Here is a 17299-nt window from a genome sequence, read left to right as displayed (position 1 = left end):
AGACTGGAGTGTGAGTGGATCACCAATGGCCAGTGATGTATCCAGTCACGCCTACATAACAAAACTTGGGTCAAAATTGTGAACAACAAGGCTAAGGGCCTGTTTTCATGCTGGTTGGGAAGGTGGGGAGAAAAATGACTTGCCTTTATTCAGTGCCGGCTCATTCAATGAGCTAGGTGCTCAGAGCAAACTTACAGCCACAGATAATCTTCAGGCCAGGTGCGGTGGCTCACGCCTGTAATTCCAGCATTTTGGGAGGCTGAGGCGGGTGGATTGCTTGAGGCCAGGAGTTCAAGACCAACCTGGCCAATGTGGTGAAACCCCATCTCTACTAAAAATACAAAAATCAACCAGGCGTAGTGGTGCATGCCCGTAATCACAGCTACCCAGGAGGCTGAGACACGAGGTGGTGGCTGCCAGAGTCCCTGTCATGGAGGAGTGTTTTTCTCTTTTTTTTTTTTTTTTTTTGAGACAGAGTCTCTGTTGCCCAGGTTGGTGTGCAATGGCATGATCTCGGCTCACCGCAACCTGCTTCTCCTGGGTGCAAGTGATTCTCCTGCCTCAGCCTCCCGAGTGGCTGGGATTAGTGCACCACCATGCCTGGCTAATTTTTGTATTTTTAGTAGAGATGTGGTTTCACCATGTTGGCCAGGCTGGTCGTGAAATCCTGACCTCAGGTGATCCGTCTGCCTCGGCCTCCCAAAGTGCTGGGATTACAGGCATGAGCCACCGCGCCTGGCCTAAGCCACTGCACCGGGCCATGTTTTTCCCTTTGAGCAGCCCTGGGTTTTGGTGAGCGTCGTCCTGTTCTCCATCATCTTTCACCTGCGGCTGCATCATCCACCCGCCATCTTGGCCTGAAACACTTCCTGAAAATCAGCTGAACATATATGTGGTCTATTCGAGACTTTCTGTCCTGTTCCCCTGACCTGTGTGTCTCTTTCTGCCAACCCCACACTGTCCTGATTAGTGTAGCTTTATAATAGGTCTCAAGATCAGAACTTCTTCCAACTTTCTTCTTTTTTGAAATCGCTTTTGCCATTCTGGGCCCTTTTTAGTTTCAAATACATTTTGGAAACAGTTCATTAATTTCTGTGGAAAAGCCTGCTGGGATTTTGGTTGGGATTGTGTTTGAATCTCTAGATGGATTTGAGAAGAATTAATGTCATAACAATATTGTCTTTTAATCCAGGAGTGTGATGTATTTCCCTGTATCATTAGGTCCCTTTACTTTTTTTCAACAATGTTTTGTAGTTTTCTGTGTAAAGGTTAGGCACCTCTTTTGTTCTCTCTCTGAGTATTTTGTAATTATTGGTGTTATTGTAATTGTCTGGGTTCTTCCTGCCCGCTACACAGAAAAACCAATTCACTGAGACCGCAGGATTGCAGTAAAGAAACAGTTTCATTGATTCAAGGCCAACCCACACAGGAGAACGGGAGTTATTACTCAAATCAGTCTCCTTGAAAATTCAGAGGCTAGGCTTCTTCAAGGATATTTTGGCAGGCAGAGGGCTAGGGAATGGGTGCTGTTGATTGGTTGAGGATGCAATCGCAGGGCTGTAGAAAATGATCCTTGGCCAGGCGCCGTGGCTCACGCCTGTAATCCCAGAACTTTGGGAGGCCGAGGCGGGTAGATCACGAGGTCAAAAGTTCAAGACCATCCTGGCCAACATGGTGAAACCCCGTCTCTACTAAAAACACAAAAATTAGCCAGGCATAGTGGCATGTACCTGTTGTCCCAGTTACTCGGGAGGCTGAGGCAGGAGAATTTCTTGAACCCGGGAGGTGGAGGATACAGTGAGCCGAGATCGTGCCACCCATTCCTGCCTTGGCAACAGAGCGAGACTCCATCTCAAAAGATAAAAAATAAAATTCTCCTTGTCTACTGAGTCCGCTTCTGGATGGGGACTACAGGACTAGAGTCATGAGTCTTGGGTGCAGGTGGAGTCATCTGCCAGGAATTGCCAAAGGCCAATCTTTGATTCTTTTTCTTTTTGAGACAGTGCCTCACTCTATCGCCCAGGCTGGAGTGCAGCGATGCCATCTCGGCTCATTGCACCTTCTACCTCCTGGGTTCAAGCAATCCTCCTGTTTCAGCCTCCTGAGTAGCTAGGATTACAGATGCCTGCCACCATGCCTGGCTAATTTTTGTATTTTTAGTAGAAACCGGGTTTTACCATGATGTCCAGGCTGGTCTTAAACTCCTGACCTCAGGTGATCCACCCGCTTTGGCCTCCCAAAGTGCTGGGATTGAAGGCCTGAGCCACTATGCCCAGCCTAATCTTGGGTTCTACAGTAGTGATGTTATCTGTGGGAGTAACTGGGGAAGATACAAATCTTGTGACCTCCGGAACAATGGCTGGTCACTACGCCTAGGTCTTTGCAGAATTCAGACCCCTCTCATTAATCCTCACCTTGTAGCCTTTTATTAGTTTTATAAAGATGATTTAGTTTTGGGAAGGGATATTATCATTTAAACTATAAACTAAACTTCTTCCAAAGTTAGCTTGGCCCATGCCCAGGAACGACCAAAGGCAGTTTGGAGGTTAAAGGCAAGATGGAGTTGGTCAGATCAAATCTCTTTCACTGTCATAATTTTTTCACTGTTATAATTTCGGCAAAGGCAGTTTCACTGTTGTTGATGGTTTTTTAAGTTTTAATTTTCAGTTCGTTCTTTGCTGGCATATGGAAATAGAATTGATTTTTGTATATTAAGTTTTTTCAAAACTTTGCTAATTTTGTTTATTGGTTCTAGTAGTTCCTTTGTAGATTCCTTAGGGTTTTTATTTAGATGATCATGTAGTTTGCAAGGAATTTTTTTTTTTTTTTTTTTTTTTTTTGAGACAGATTCTTGCTCTATCAGCCAGGCTGGAGTGCAATGTCATGATCTTGGCTCACTGCAACCTCCACCTCCTGGTTCAAGCGATTCTCCTGCCTCAGCCCCCCAAATAGCTGGGACTACAGGCGTACGCCACCATGCCTGGCTAATTTTTGTATTTTTAGTAGAGATGGGGTTTCACCATGTTGATCAGGCTGGTCTTGAACTCCTGACCTCAGGTGATCCGTCTGCCTCGGCCTCCCAAAGTGCTGGGATTACAGGCATGAGACACCCCACCTGGCCTTTTTTTTTTTTTTTCTTCTCTTTGAGACAAAGTCTTGCTCTTGTCCCCCAGGCTGCAGTGCAGTGGCGTGATCTTGGCTCACTGCAGCCTCCACCTTCCGGGTTCAAGCGATTCTCCTGCCTCAGACTCCTGAGGAGGTGGGATTACAGGCACCTGCCACCACACCTGGCTAATTTTTATATTTTTAGTAGAGATGGGGTTTCACCATTTTGGTCAGGCTGGTCTTGAACTCCTGACCTCAGATGATCTGCCCACCACGGCCTCCCAAAGTGCTGGGATTACAGGCGTGAGCCACCGCGCCCGTCCTGCAAGTAAATTTTTACTGCTTTTCCTTTCCAATCTTTATGCCTTTTTCTTCCTTGTCTTATTCCAGTGGGTGGGACCTCCAGTATATACTGTTGAATAGAGGTGCTGAGAAGGGCTGTCACTGTTCATTGTTCTGAGCGCTTTCAGTCTTTCACTGTTCTATGTGATGTTAGCTGTAGATTTTTTGTAGTTGCTCTCTACCTGGTTTAGGAAGTTTTCTTCTGTTCTTATTTTGCTAAGTTTTATTATGAGTGAGTCTCGAATGTTGTGATCTCATCTACTGAGATCCTCATTTTTTTCCTTTTCTGTTTTACTATGTTTTTATGTTTCTGTTTTACTACTGTTTTACTTTTTTTTTTTTTCCGAGACAGAGTCTCTGTTGCCCAGGCAACAATCTTGGCTCACTGCAAACTACACTGATTGACCTTTGTTTTTTTTGTTTTTTTTTTTTTAAGTAGAGACAGGGTTTTGCCGTGTTGGCCAGGCTGGTCTCGAACTCCTGACCTCAAATGATCCACCCACCTCGGCTTCCCAAAGTGCTGGCTGATTTTTGAATATTAAAACAACTTTGCAAAGCTGAAACAAACCCTTCTTGTTCATGATAGGTTGTACCTTTTATATATTGCTGGGTTTGATTGGTTAATATTTTGTTAAGATTGTTTCTATCTATGTTCCTAAGGGAGATGAAGCTTTCTTGTATTGTCTTTGGTTTGGGCATAAGGGTAATGCTGGCCTCATAAAATAAGTTAGGAAGTATTTCCTTATCTTCTGTTTTCTGGCAGAGTTAGTGGAGAACTGGTATTATTTCTAATGTACATGTGGTAGAATTCACATGTAGCACCAGAGTTTTCCTTGCATTTGTTTTCTCTTTTTTCTGAGACGGAGTCTCTTCCTGTCTCCCGTGATTGTGCCGTGGTGCAATCATGTCTTATTGCGGCCATGACCTCCTGGGTTCAAGCGGTCCTCCTACTTCAGCCTCCCAAGTAGCTGGGACTATAGGTGTGCACTACCATGCACAGTGAATCTTTATTTTTTTGTAGATAAGAGATCTCATCTGTTGCCCAGACTGGTCTTAAACCTCTGGGCTTAAGTGACCCTCCTGCTTTGGCCTCCCAAAGTGCTGGAATTATAGGTGTGAGTCACCAAGCCTGGCCAGGAAGCTTTTCTTAACAAATTTGAGTTATATACTAGATAGTGGGTTATTCAGGTTATCAGTTTCTTCTTGAGTGAGCTTTGGTAGCTTGTGTCTTTCAGGAATTGTGTCAAGTTTATCTAGATTGTTGAATGTATTAGCATAAGGGCATTTGTAATATTCCCTCATTATCCTTTTAATGTCTGTAGTATCTGTAGTGATGTCTCCTGTCTCAAGATGTAGATTTAGCTTCACTTTTGCACTTTAAGACATTTACTTTGTAAACTTTACCATGTTCTGATTGGTGAATAGAAACATGCATGCATTTTTATAGTAATAACATGTTTCCCCAAAGACCCCAAATAGCTTGGTTTTTTTTTTTTTTTTTTTTTTTTGAGATGGAGTTTTGCTCTGTCACTCAGGCTGGAGTGTAGTGGCCGGATCTGAGCTCACTGCAAGCTCCGCCTCCCGGGTTCACGCCATTCTCCTGCCTCAGCCTCCCGAGTAGCTGGGACTACAGGCGCCCGCCACCTCGCCCGGCTAGTTTTTTGTATTTTTTAGTAGAGACGGGGTTTCACCGTGTTAGCCAGGATGGTCTCGATCTCCTGACCTCGTGATCCGCCCGTCTCGGCCTCCCAAAGTGCTGGGATTACAGGCGTGAGCCACCGCGCCCGGCCAGCTTGGGTTTTACTAATTATACTATGTGTCAGCAGAATATTAACATACTTCACAGGACAGGTGTTTTATGACACCAGGATAGTATGGCATTTGTAAAACTATGTGAAATGTAGAATTTTTCTTTTTTCTTTCTTTTTCCTTGAGACAGGGTTTCATTCCTGTTGCCCAGGCTGGGGTGCAATGGCACGATCTTGGCTCACTGCAGCTTCCGTCTCCCAGACTCAAGTGATTCTCCTGCCTCAATCTCCCAAATAGCTGGGACTAAAGGTGCATATCACCACACCCAGCTAATTTTTGTATTTTTAGTAGAGATGGGGTTTTGTCATGTTGCCCAGCCTGGTCTTGAACTCCTGGCCTCAAATGATCCACCCTCGTCAGCCTCCCAAAGTGCTGGGATTGCAGACATGACCCACCACGCCCAGCAAAATGTAGAATTATGAACACACCCTTTACAATGTAATGATGATGGCTGTGAACATCTACTGCATACCAATCACATGCCAGGTAGCATGCTGGGCAATTGACTGCATTATCTCACTAAGTCCTTCTGTGCTCTCTGTGAGGAAGGTGCTGTTGTTGTCTATATTTTACAAGGTAAGAAATGGAGATACAGGGTTGAGACAGGTGCCAGAGGCTCTTCAGGTAGTCTGGCTACAGGATGCTCACTCATTCTGCTCTAGGGACTTAAATTCATGCCTTTCTAACTCCAAGTCTTATGCCTTTCCTTCCACACCAGGCTGGTTTTCAACAGCCACGGGGTTAGAGTTAAGGATGGACAGTGTTAATAGAGATGGATTTTAGTCTTGGCGAGAGGAAGAACGTTTTAGCAGTCATTCCCGAGCCAAGACGAAGTGAACTTCCTGAGAAGGTGGTGAATGTCCTGTCACTGCTGATGTCTGGGCTGAGGCTGACACAGCTGCAGTGATAGACGTTGTAGTTTGAATAGAATTTATCCAACCAACAACATCAACCAAAAAATGGCTTTATAATGTAGTGTCTTTACGGTCGCAGGGACTGTATGACATTTGACTGTTTTCTTCTTTATTGGTATTTCTTTGAGGGATTTTATTTTATTTTTTATTTTATTTTTATTTTTATTTATTTTTTATTTATTTATTTTTTTTGAGACGGAGTCTTTCTCTGTCGCCTAGGCTGGAGTGCAGTGGTGTGATCTCGGCTCACTGCAAGCTCCACCTCCCAGGTTCAAACGATTCTCCTGCCTCAGCCTCCTGAGTAGCTGGGACTACAGGCACCCGCCACCTCGCCTGGCTAGTTTTTCTCTATGTTTTAGTAGAGACGGGATTTCACCATGTTAGCCAGGATGGTCTCGATCTCCTGACCTCGTGATCCGCCCGTCTCGGCCTCCCAAAGTGCTGGGATTACAGGCGTGAGCCAACATGCCCAGCCTTTATTATTTATTTATTTATTTATTTTTGAGATGGAGTTTCGCTCTTGTTGCCCAGGCTGGAGTGCAATGGCATGGTCTCGGCTCACTGCAACCTCTGCCTCCCGGATTCAAGTGATTCTCCTGCCTCAGCCTCCCAAGTAGCTGGGATTACAGGCATGTGCCACCACTCCTGGCTAATTTTTGTGTTTGTAGTAGAGACAGAGTTTTACCATGTTGGCCAGGCTGGTCTTGAACTCCTGACCTCAGGTGCTCCATCCACCTCGGCCTCCCAAAGTGTTGGAATTACAGGTGTGAGCCACCGTGCCCAGCCTCTTTTTGGGGAGTTGAGGGGCAGATGGAGTCTCGCTCTGTTGCCCGGGCTGGAAGCAGTGGAGCAATCGTGGCTCACTGCAACCTCTGCTTCCTGGGTTCAAGCAATTCTCCTACCTCAGCCTCCCGAGTAACTGGGACTACAGGCACTCGCCACCACACCTGGCTAATTTTTTGTATTTTTAGTAGAGACAGGATTTTGCCATTTTGGCCAGGCTGGTCTCGAACTCCTGACTTCAGTTGATTCACCTGCCTCGGCTTCCCAAAGTGCTGGGATTATAGGCCCGAGCCACAGTGTGCAGCCTTGGGGAATATTTTTTAATAGAAATTCCAAGAGGCAGAGGTTTCCTGGGCGGCACAACACATGAACTGAAGGGAGAAGGAGTGCTGTGAATTTTTCTTACTCAGCACCAGCGTTTTATGTCCCATATGATTGGCCTGGGCCCATGGGTCAGCAGAGGTGGTGAGAGTCCGGCTGCCTGGATATCAGCCTCTAGTGGACTTGGCTGCTTTTCCCCTCATGGCCTTCTGGGTGGTAGCTGGGCCACTGCCCACAGCTTGGCCATCTGCAGGCAGCCTTTCCCTAACCTGTGTACACCTCCAGTAGGGCTATCACAACCCTGAGGGGACATAACTCTTTCTTTTTTTTTTTTTGAGACAGAGTTTCGCTCTTGTCGCGTAGGCTGGAGTGCGATGGTGTGACCACAACCTCCGCCTCCCGGGTTCAAGCGATTCTCCTGCCTCATCCTCCCAAGTAGCTGAGATTACAGGCATGTGCCACCATGCCCGGCTAATTTTTTTGTATTATTAGTAGAGATGGGGTTTCATCATGTTGGTCAGGATGGTCTCAAACTCCTGACCTCAGGTGATCCACCCACATCGGCCTCCCAAAGTGCTTGGATTACAGGTGTGAGCCACCGTGCCTGGACCATAACTCTTAAAGGAAAATTTTTAGTACCTGAATTCTATTTTTTAGCACAAATCACATCTCATTTTTAATGAGTTTATCTATATTATGTAGCTACTTAGCCTAGCTAAGTTTTTATATTTTTAGTAGAGATGGGGTTTCACCGTGTTAACCAGGATGGTCTCGATCTCCTGACCTCATGATCCGCCCGCCTCAGCCTCCCAAAGTGCTGGGATTACAGGCGTGAGCCACCGTGCCCGGCCCATAACTCTTTAAGGGAAATGTTTAGTACCTGAATTCTATTTGTTAGCACAAATCACATCTCATTTTTAATCAGTTTATCTATATTATGTAGCTACTTAGCATTTTGGAAAAATTAGCTTCCTTGGACTCCTTCAGTCACCTAGATTGACCCACATTTCCAAATTTGCTTGATGTTTCAACTCGAGCTTTGCCTCATTCAGAAACCAGTAGCCTTCCTGGTTCTGGCCGCTCATGGAGTGAGTCCTCCGCTCCCAGGTGAGTAAGTTAGAAACGAGTGGGTCACGTCCAGATTTGAGGTGCCAGCTACCAAGTTGTAGTCTGAAATTTCAAGGCATTTCCCATCCCCGGAAGATGTCACAAGTACAAGCTGCTTCCAGAGGCTTCTGTAACCCTCATTAATATGTAGGCATCCCGCCAGGCGCAGTGGCTCACACCTGTAATCTCAGCACTTTCGGAGGCCAAGGCGGGTGGATCACCTGAGGTCAGGAGTTCGAGACCAACCTGACCAAAATGGTGAAACCCAGTCTCTAGTGAAAATACAAAAAATTAGCCAAGCATGGTGGCAGGTGCCTGTAATCCCAACTACCCGGGAGGCAGAGGCAGGATAATCCCTTGAACCTGGGAGGCAGAGGTTGCAGTGAGCCAAGGTCGCGCCATTGTACTCCAGCCTGGACAAAAAGAGTGAAACTCCGTCTCAAAACAAACAAACAAACAAAAATGCAGGCATCCTTGTACTTGTTAAAATTATTCCTGTCTCTCCACTGTGGTGAGGCCTGTGGTAAGCAGCATCTCCTGAAGTGCCACCTGCCTTGTTTGAGAGTCATAAAACCTTGTCTCCTTAATAGGCTCCTGTAGTTCAGAATTTTCATTAATGTAAATGGGTCCTCCCCATGTCGCCCTTTATTCTGAGTTACTGAGGCTTCACTTGCTGGTTCTCAGCACCGGGCACTCCGGGAGGACTTGGCGATTAACTGAAGGACTTGCTTCAGCGGGCGGTGTCAGAGCAGAATTAATGTCGCTGCGCACTGTAGGTGTACCCCGCCACCTACAGTGGTGGGGGTAGGGGTTCGTGGAAGAGGTGTTTGCTGTTGCTTGTAACTCACCCCTCCTCCCGCTGGGAGCCTCTCCCTGTATTCCCCCTGCCTCAAGGCCTGCTGTGCCCTGCCCCGTCTGTCCATCACTCTCGCCGTCCATGCAGCTCAGGACATGTCCCGTGCACCTGCTCCTCCTGCAGTGCTGCTCCTGCTATTTCTGGGACGGGCTTTTTGCCCTCAGGCTCCTGAGCTATTGTAGGTTCTAGAAGCCTCTGCTGTTCTCAGGCACTCCTCTGCTCAAGAACCTGCTGTGTCTCCCTAGCTCGTGTCCCTCAAGTCTGAATTATTCCACTCCCGTGACACTCTGCTGTTCAACAGGCATCCTCTACCGCCTCCCGCTGGGCACAGTTGGAGAAGCCTCTGTCATGGTACATGCCTGTCTCACGCTAGGGACCGGGGCTGGGCTCAGACCCTGGCGGCTGACTCCCCGTGTGATGCTTAAACGTTCATCTCAATTTTAAACGTTTCTCCCAACAGTTTTTTAATGAAATCCCTGAGTTCTTCTGCTTGGAGAAGGTCCTGGCAAATCATTCCCAACCATAAAATCTCATGATCAGAATGTAGTAGCCCTTTTCCCACCAGCCAGGTAGGTTCATGTCCTTTTTTTTTTTTTTTTTTTGAGACAGTCTCGCTCTGTCACCCAGGCTGGAGTGCAGTGGCCAGATCTCAGCTCACTACAAGCTCTGCCTCCCAGGTTTACGCCATTCTCCTGCCTCAGCCTCCCAAATAGCTGGGACTACAGGCGCCCGCCACCTCGCCCGGCTAGTTTTTTGTATTTTTAGTAGAGACAGGGTTTCACCGTGTTAGCCAGGCTGGTCTCGATCTCCTGACCTTGTGATCCGCCCGTCTCGGCCTCCCAAAGTGCTGGGATTACAGGCTTGAGCCACCGTGCCCGGCCTTGGTTCATGTCCTTAAAAGGCTGCTTTAAACACTTTTCTCTTGGCAGAAATTCAAAGACTTTCACCCCTGAGCAGGGCCACTGTTGGGCCCGAAGTCTCCTCCCTACCGCTCGTTACCCATTTAACAGCTGCTATCAGACACCCCGTGTGCGTTCCTTCTGCAGCTTCTTTTTTTCCCCCCTTCTGAATTTTTTTTTTTTTTTTTTTTTTGAGACTGAGTCTTGCTCTGTAGCCCGGGCTGGAGTGCAGTGGCCGGATCTCAGCTCACTGCAAGCTCCGCCTCCCGGGTTTACGCCATTCTCCTGCCTCAGCCTCCCGAGTAGCTGGGACTACAGGCGCCCGCCACCTCGCCCGGCTAGTTTTTTTTTTTTTATTTTTAGTAGAGACGGGGTTTCACCGTGTTAGCCAGGATGGTCTCGATCTCCTGACCTCGTGATCCGCCCGTCTCAGCCTCCCAAAGTGCTGGGATTACAGGCTTGAGACACCGTGCCCGGCCTACACCCAATGGTGATTGTTTTGTTTTATTTAGTTATTAATTTTGAGACGGAGTTTTGCTCTTGTCACCCAGGCTGGAGTGTAATGGCGCAATCTTGGCTCACTGCAACCTCCGCCTCCCAGGTTCAAGCGATTCTCCTGCCTGACCCTCTCGAGTAGCTGGGATTACAGGTGCCTGCCACCACGCCCAGCTAATTTTTGTATTTTTAGTGGAGACAGGGTTTCACCATGTTGGCCAGGCTGGTCTCAAACTCCTGACCTCAGGTGATCCACCTGCCTCAGCCTCCCGAAGTGTTGGGATTACAGGCGTGAGCCGCTGCACCTGGCCTATTTTATGTATATATGTATTTATTTATTTATTTTTATTTCCATAGGTTATTGGGAACAGGTGGTGTGGCTACATGAGTAAGTTCTTTGGTACTGATTTGTGAGATTTGGGTGCATCCATCAGTTGAGCAGTATACACTGCACCCAGTGTGTAGTCTTTTACCCCTCACCCCCTTCCTACCCTTTCCCCCAACTCCCCAAAGTCCACTGTGTTTTTCTTTTTTTTTTTTTTTTTTTGAGGCGGAGTCTCGCTCTGTCGCCCAGGCTGGAGTGCAGTGGCGCGATTTTGGCTCACTGCAAGCTCCGCCTCCCGGGTTCCCGCCATTCTCCTGCCTCAGCCTCCCGAGTAGCTGGGACTACAGGCGCCACCACCACGCCCGGCTAATTTTTTTGTATTTTTAGTGGAGACGGGGTTTCATTGTGTTAGCCAGGATGGTCTCGATCTCCTGACCTCGTGATCCGCCCGTCTCGGCCTCCCAAAGTGCTGGGATTACAGGCTTGAGCCACCGCGCCTGGCCTCCACTGTGTTTTTCTTATGCCTTTGCATCCTCATAACTTAGCTCCCACTTATGAGAACATAACGATGTTTGGTTTTCCATTCCTGAGTTAATTCACTTAGAATAATAGTCTCCAGTCTCATCCAAGTTGCTATGAACGCCATTCATTCATTCCTTTTTATGGCTGAGTAGTATTCCATCATATGTATATGTCACAATTTCTTTATCCTCTCGTTGATTGATGGGCATTTGGGCTGGTTCCTCATTTTTGCGTTTGCGGATTGTGCCGCTATAAACATGCGTGTGCAAGGATCTTTTTTGTATAATGACATATTTTCCTCTGGGTAGATACCCAGTAGTGGGATTGCTGGATCAAATGGTAGTTCTACTTTTAGTTCTTTAGGGAATCTCCACACTGTTTTCCATAGTGGTTGTGTTAGTTTACACTCCCACCAGCAGTGTAGAAGTGTTTCCTGTTCACCACAGCCATGCCAACACCTTATTTTATGATTTTTTGATTATGGCCATTCTTCTTTCTGTAACTTCTTCACATGGTCAGGCTAAAATCAATTTTCTGTGCCCTGGGGATGATGGCAAAGCAGCAGAAATAATGGCCTCACCTTGACTGATTTCTGCCCTCAATTCTAATGGTCAGCCCTCCTCTCTCTCTAACCCCATGTTAAAAGGTAACTTCCAGGAAATGGAAAATCAGAACTCTCACACAGATAATAAAACCAACATGTTAATGATTTTCATTCACCCATAATGAGTGAACCAGGCAGCGGCTACCATTAGTTCAAAAGACGGTGTGCAAAACACACCACAAATAGATCAGGAATATTGGAATAGATACGTAATGAAAGTCAGAAAGTGGAATTGCACAGTGACTTTTTGGTCTCTGACTTTTTTTTTTTTTTTTTCTTTTATGACAGAGTCACTCTGTCGCCCAGGCTGGAGTGCAGTGGCGTGATCTCGGCTCACTGCAACCTCCGCCTCTCGGGTTCAAGCGATTCTCCTGCCTTAGCCTCCCTAGTAGCTGGGATTACGGGTGCCTGCCATCCATGCCTGGCTAGTTTTGTATTTTTATTAGAGATGAAGTTTCCATGTTGGTCAGGCTAGTCTCGAACTCCTGATCTCAGGTGATTCACCTGCCTCAGCCTCCCAAAGTGCTGGAATGACAGGCATGAGCCACTGTACCTGGTCGGTGTCTGACTTTTTGTTCAACATATTGCAAGACCACTCACGTCGGTATGCGTGTCTGTAGTGGCCTGTTCACATGGCACATAACATCCCGCTGTAGGACGTCCGCCATTTACATCTCCTTTGTCCGCTGTGGAGATATATGTGGGCGGTTTCCAGTTTGGGTATTTTTTTTTTTTTTTTTTTTTTTTTTGAGATGGATTCTTGCTCTGTCACCCAGGCTGGAGTGCAGTGGGGTGATCTCGGCTCACTGCAACCTCTGCCTACCGGGTTCAAGCAATTCTTCTGCCTCAGTCTCCCGAGTAGCTGGGATTACAGGTGTGAGCCATGAGCCACCATGCCTGGCTAATTTTTGTATTTTTAGTAGAGATGGGGTTTCACCATGTTGGCCAAGCTGGTCTCGAACTCCTGGCCTTGTGATCCACCGGCCTCTGCCTCCCAAAGTGCTGGGATGACAGGCGTGAGCCACTGCGCCTGGCCATGGAGCTTTTAATAGTGCTGCTCAGAGCACATGTCTTTTGTGGTTTTGGTTTTTTTATTTTTGAGACAGTTTCACTCTGTCACCCAGGCTGGAGCTCAGTGGCGTGATCACTGCAGCCTCCATTTCCCGGGCTCAGGTAATCCTCCCACCTCAGCCTCCCAAGTAGCTGGGATTACAGGTGCATGCCACCACACCCGGCTAATTTTTGTATTTTTTTTTTGTAGATACAGTGTTTCACCACGTTGCCCAGGCTGGTCTCAAAACTCCTGGACTCAAGCAATCTTCCTGCCTCAGCCTCCCAAAATGCTGGGATTACAGGCATGAGCCACCGTGCCCAGTCTATTTATTTTTGAGATGCAGTTTCACTCTTGTTGCCCAAGCCGAAGTGCAATGGTGCGATCTCAGCTCACTGCAACCTCTGCCTCCCAGGTTCAAGCGATTCTCCTGTCTCAGCCTCCTGAGTAGCTGAGATTACAGGCGCCCGCCACCACACCCAGCTAATTTTTTGTATTTTTAGTAGAAACAGGGATTCCCCATGTTAGCCAGGCTGGTCTTGAACTCCTGACCTCAGGTGATCTGCCCGCCTCAGCCTTCCAAAGTGCTGGGATTACAGGCGTGAGCCACCGCACCTGGCCTATTTTATTTATTTAAATTTTATTTTTAGAGACAGGATCTTGCTGTGTTGCCCAGGCTGGAGTGCAGTAACGTGAAATTGGCTCACTGCAGCCCTGACCTCCTGGGCTCAGTTGAACCTCCCACCTCAGCCTCCTGAATAGCTGGGATTACAGACATGCACCACCACGGGTGGCCCTTTGTTTTTTAATTGCAGTGAAATTCACGTAACATTAAATTAACCACTTTAGGGCCAGGTGTGGTGACTCACACCTATAATCCTAGCACTTTGGGAGGCCGAGGCGGGCAGTTCACTTGAGGTCAGGAGTTCGAGACCAGCCTGGCCAACGTAGTGAAGCCCATCTCTACTAAAAATACAAAAAAATTAGCTGGGCGTGGTGGCATGCACCTGTATGCTTGTAGTCCCAGCTACTTGGGAGGCTGAGACAGGAGAATGGCTTGAACCCAAGAGGCAGAGGTTGCAGTGAGCCGAGATCATGCCACTGTACTCCAGCCTGGGGGACAGAGCGAGACTCTATCTCAAAAGAGAAAAAGTAACTAAAAATAAAAAAGAACCACTTTAAAGCACACAATTCAGGGGTGTTGAGTCCACTCACAGTGCTGTGTACCCACCGCTGCTAGTTAGTTCCAGAACATTTTCAGCACCCCAGTGGGAAACTCCCATTAAGCAGACACTTCTCTGCCCTCCCTCCCACAATTCCTGGCATCCACCCATCTGCTGTCTGTCTTCATTCATTTGCCTATTCGGGACACTTCATGTAAATGGAATCCTACTGTGTGTGCTTTTTAGTGCCTGCCTGCCTTTAACTGAACAGAGCGGTTTCAGATTCCTCCGTGTTGGGTCATAGGCCAGAACTTCATCCTGTTATGGCTGAGTGATATTCCACCATATGGCTGGACCGCATGTGGCTCATGCATCCATCCACTGGTGGACATTTGGGCCGTTGCCACCCTTTGGCTGTTGTGAGCGGTGCTGCTCTGAGCATGTGTGTGCTTGTATTTGCTCAGTCCCTGTCTCCAGCTTTCCTGGGCTTCTCCCTGGGAGTGGAACTGCTGGGTCCTAGATTTGGCTTTCTGGGGAACTGTCACACTGTTTTCCACTGCACACTTTAGCACTGAAACATCAGGAGGTGTCCACCGTGTAGTGATGGGGGGTGTCCACGTGGCTGATATGTAGGGCCACGGGAGTTTCCAGACAGGTGCCTGCAGTGGTCCTGGGCCAGCCCAGCTCCAGCCTGATACACATGTTCCCCTCCCTCCCTCTGGGCCAGGCTGCCCCACTCCATCTTTCTGCTTAATCTTCTCAGGGCCCAGGAGGTTTCACCACGTTGGCCAGGCTGGTATTGAACTCCTGACCTTGCATGAAGCACAAGTCCTCTCTAGGTTCAAGGTTCCATGGTCTGACCCGGCTCTACCCCAGCCACGCTGACCTTGGAGGCCCTCCCCTGCCTGCAGGGCTTTGCAACTCCCTGAGTGCCCCTCCCAGCCCCTTCACCGGTCCATCCCTGAGCTGTCCACACACAGGCAGGCGGGCTGTTCATTTCACTGCCACTCAGGACCAGCACCAGCCAGGACCCCCACCCAGGGCTTGTCATTGAAGAGTTCGGCCCCCACCAGCCTCCCGCTCCCCGTTCCCTGCAGCCAGAGGGATCCCAGAAGCCCCGTCAGGCAGGGCAGACCACCCCCGACTCAGGACGCCAAGCAGCTCTGTCACACTTGGGGTGAAGGTCCCTGGAGGCCCGCCTCCTGCACTCAACTCCCCTAGGTCTCTTTCCTTCCCCTGCTCATGCCTCTGCTCCACCCTTCCCCACTAGAACGGGCATCCCTGGGGCCAGGGCTGTGCAAGCTTCCAGTGGCTGCCGCAGCAAGTCCCCACCCCGTCAGCGGCACAAATGGCAGAGACCTTAGCTTCCCCGCCTGTCTGAAAGGTGTCTCCTGGGCTGAGGTCAACGTGTTGGCGGCCGGGCGTGCTTCTGGAGGCTCCAGGGAGGCTTTGTTTCCTGCCCTTTGTCGCCCGCCCACTTTCCTGGGCTCTCCCGCCTCCAGCCCAGCCCCGCAGAGCCTCTCCCCATCATTCTCTCTGTCTCCACCTAGGGTCATGACTGCTTCCTTGATTCAGCCCTTCATGCCTCATTCTTGTAAGCACCCCCTGCGATTATCCTCAGCCTTCGCACCTCCCTCTCTGAGCTTTAGTTGCACCCCTGTCAATGTGGACAGTATCTGACCCTTAAATCTTATTTTTCTCCCTCCATGGTGCTGGACACTAGATGAGCACATAGTGGGTACACAACTGAGGTAGGGTATACAGTGGGTGCACGGCTGAGAGAGAATGCTTAGTGAGTACATGGCTGAGGTAGGGCACATAGTGGGTGCTCAGCTGAGGTAGGGCACATAGTGGGTGCTCAGCTGAGGTAGGGCGCATACTGGGTGCTCAGCTGAGGTAGCGTGCATAGTGTGTGTGCAGCAGAGGTGGGTAACTGTCTTATGAAAGGCATCAGGAGGCTCCCTCACTCCCCTCCTTACTGGAGAACGCACTGACTTCCTTTCATCTTCATTGTCTGCCGCAGAGCTGCAGAGAGACGAGGCGGCGGCTACTGTGCTGGGTGCAGTGAGGAGGAGGCCCTCGGTGGTGCCCATGGCTGGCCAGGACCCCGCGCTGAGCACGAGTCACCCGTTCTACGACGTGGCCAGACATGGCATTCTGCAGGTGGCAGGTAGGGCTCCAGCTGGGCGGTCCACAGGGCCGTGGGCAGGGCGGCCTTCCTCTCGGCAACTTTGGGACAAAGTGGGCTTGGCAGGGGCTGCCTCACTGCAGCTGGGCAAGATTGAAAACTAACTGGAGCCAGGTGCAGTGGCTCATACCTTTAATCCTAGCACTTTGGGAGGCCAAGGTGAGCAGATTGCTTCAGCCCAGGAATTTGAGACCAGCCTGGTCAACGTAGTGAGACCCCATCTCTTAAAACAAAACAAAACAAAAATCAGCCGGGCGTGGTGTCGCATGCCTGTATTCCCAGCTACTTGTGGGGCTGAGGTGGGAAGATTGCTTCAGCCCAGGAGGTGGAGGTTGCAGTGAGCCAAGATCACACCACTGCACTCCAGCCTGGGTGACAGAGACCCTGTCTCAAAAAAAAAAAGAGAGAAGTAAAACTAATTGGAAAAGGAGGGCCTGCTAATGTGTTTTGAGAAATAAATTGTACACTTGTCAAAGCATTGCCCAGGTGCTCTGAGAAGCCAACGGGCAGTGTCCTGCTAGTGTTTAAAGAGCAGAGGCTGAAATTTAATGAATTGTTTCATTAATCAAGGGCACTGTTATGTCTCATCCAAAGCAACAAACATCTGCAAAAATGTAGACAACAAACTACTCCATGCCCAGCAGTTGGTTGGAGGAAAACATCTTGCATTGCTTTGTTTTGTTTTGTTTTTTTGAGACAGGGTTTTGCTCTGTTGCCCAGGCTGGAGTACAGTGGTGCGATCCCAGCTCACTGCAACCTCTGCCACTCTGGTTCAAGAGATTCTCCTGCCTCAGCCTCCCGAGTAGCTGGGATTA

General features: G+C 48.7%; 1 protein-coding gene across 27 annotated transcripts in view; it reads left to right on the top strand.

Annotated features, from left to right (window-relative positions):
• The window catches only part of ARHGAP8 (Rho GTPase activating protein 8), a 98237-nt gene that overhangs the window by 8930 nt on the left and 72008 nt on the right, over positions 1 to 17299 (top strand). For all 27 annotated transcript variants that reach the window (XR_013398903.1, XR_013398905.1, XR_013398904.1 and 24 more), the window contains exon 2: positions 16320 to 16466. Coding sequence is in view for 17 of the 27 variants with exons in the window: in XM_028827611.2 (XP_028683444.2) it covers positions 16320 to 16466 (147 nt within the window). In the remaining 10 variants the exon portion in view is untranslated. The remainder of the gene's footprint in view (positions 1 to 16319; positions 16467 to 17299) is intronic.

This window comes from Macaca mulatta, chromosome 10, assembly GCF_049350105.2.
Source record: "Macaca mulatta isolate MMU2019108-1 chromosome 10, T2T-MMU8v2.0, whole genome shotgun sequence".
In the NCBI taxonomy this organism is placed as follows: domain Eukaryota; kingdom Metazoa; phylum Chordata; class Mammalia; order Primates; family Cercopithecidae; genus Macaca; species Macaca mulatta.
The sequence above is the reverse complement of the archived record's forward strand: the minus strand, read 5'-3'. Positions and strand labels throughout refer to the sequence as shown.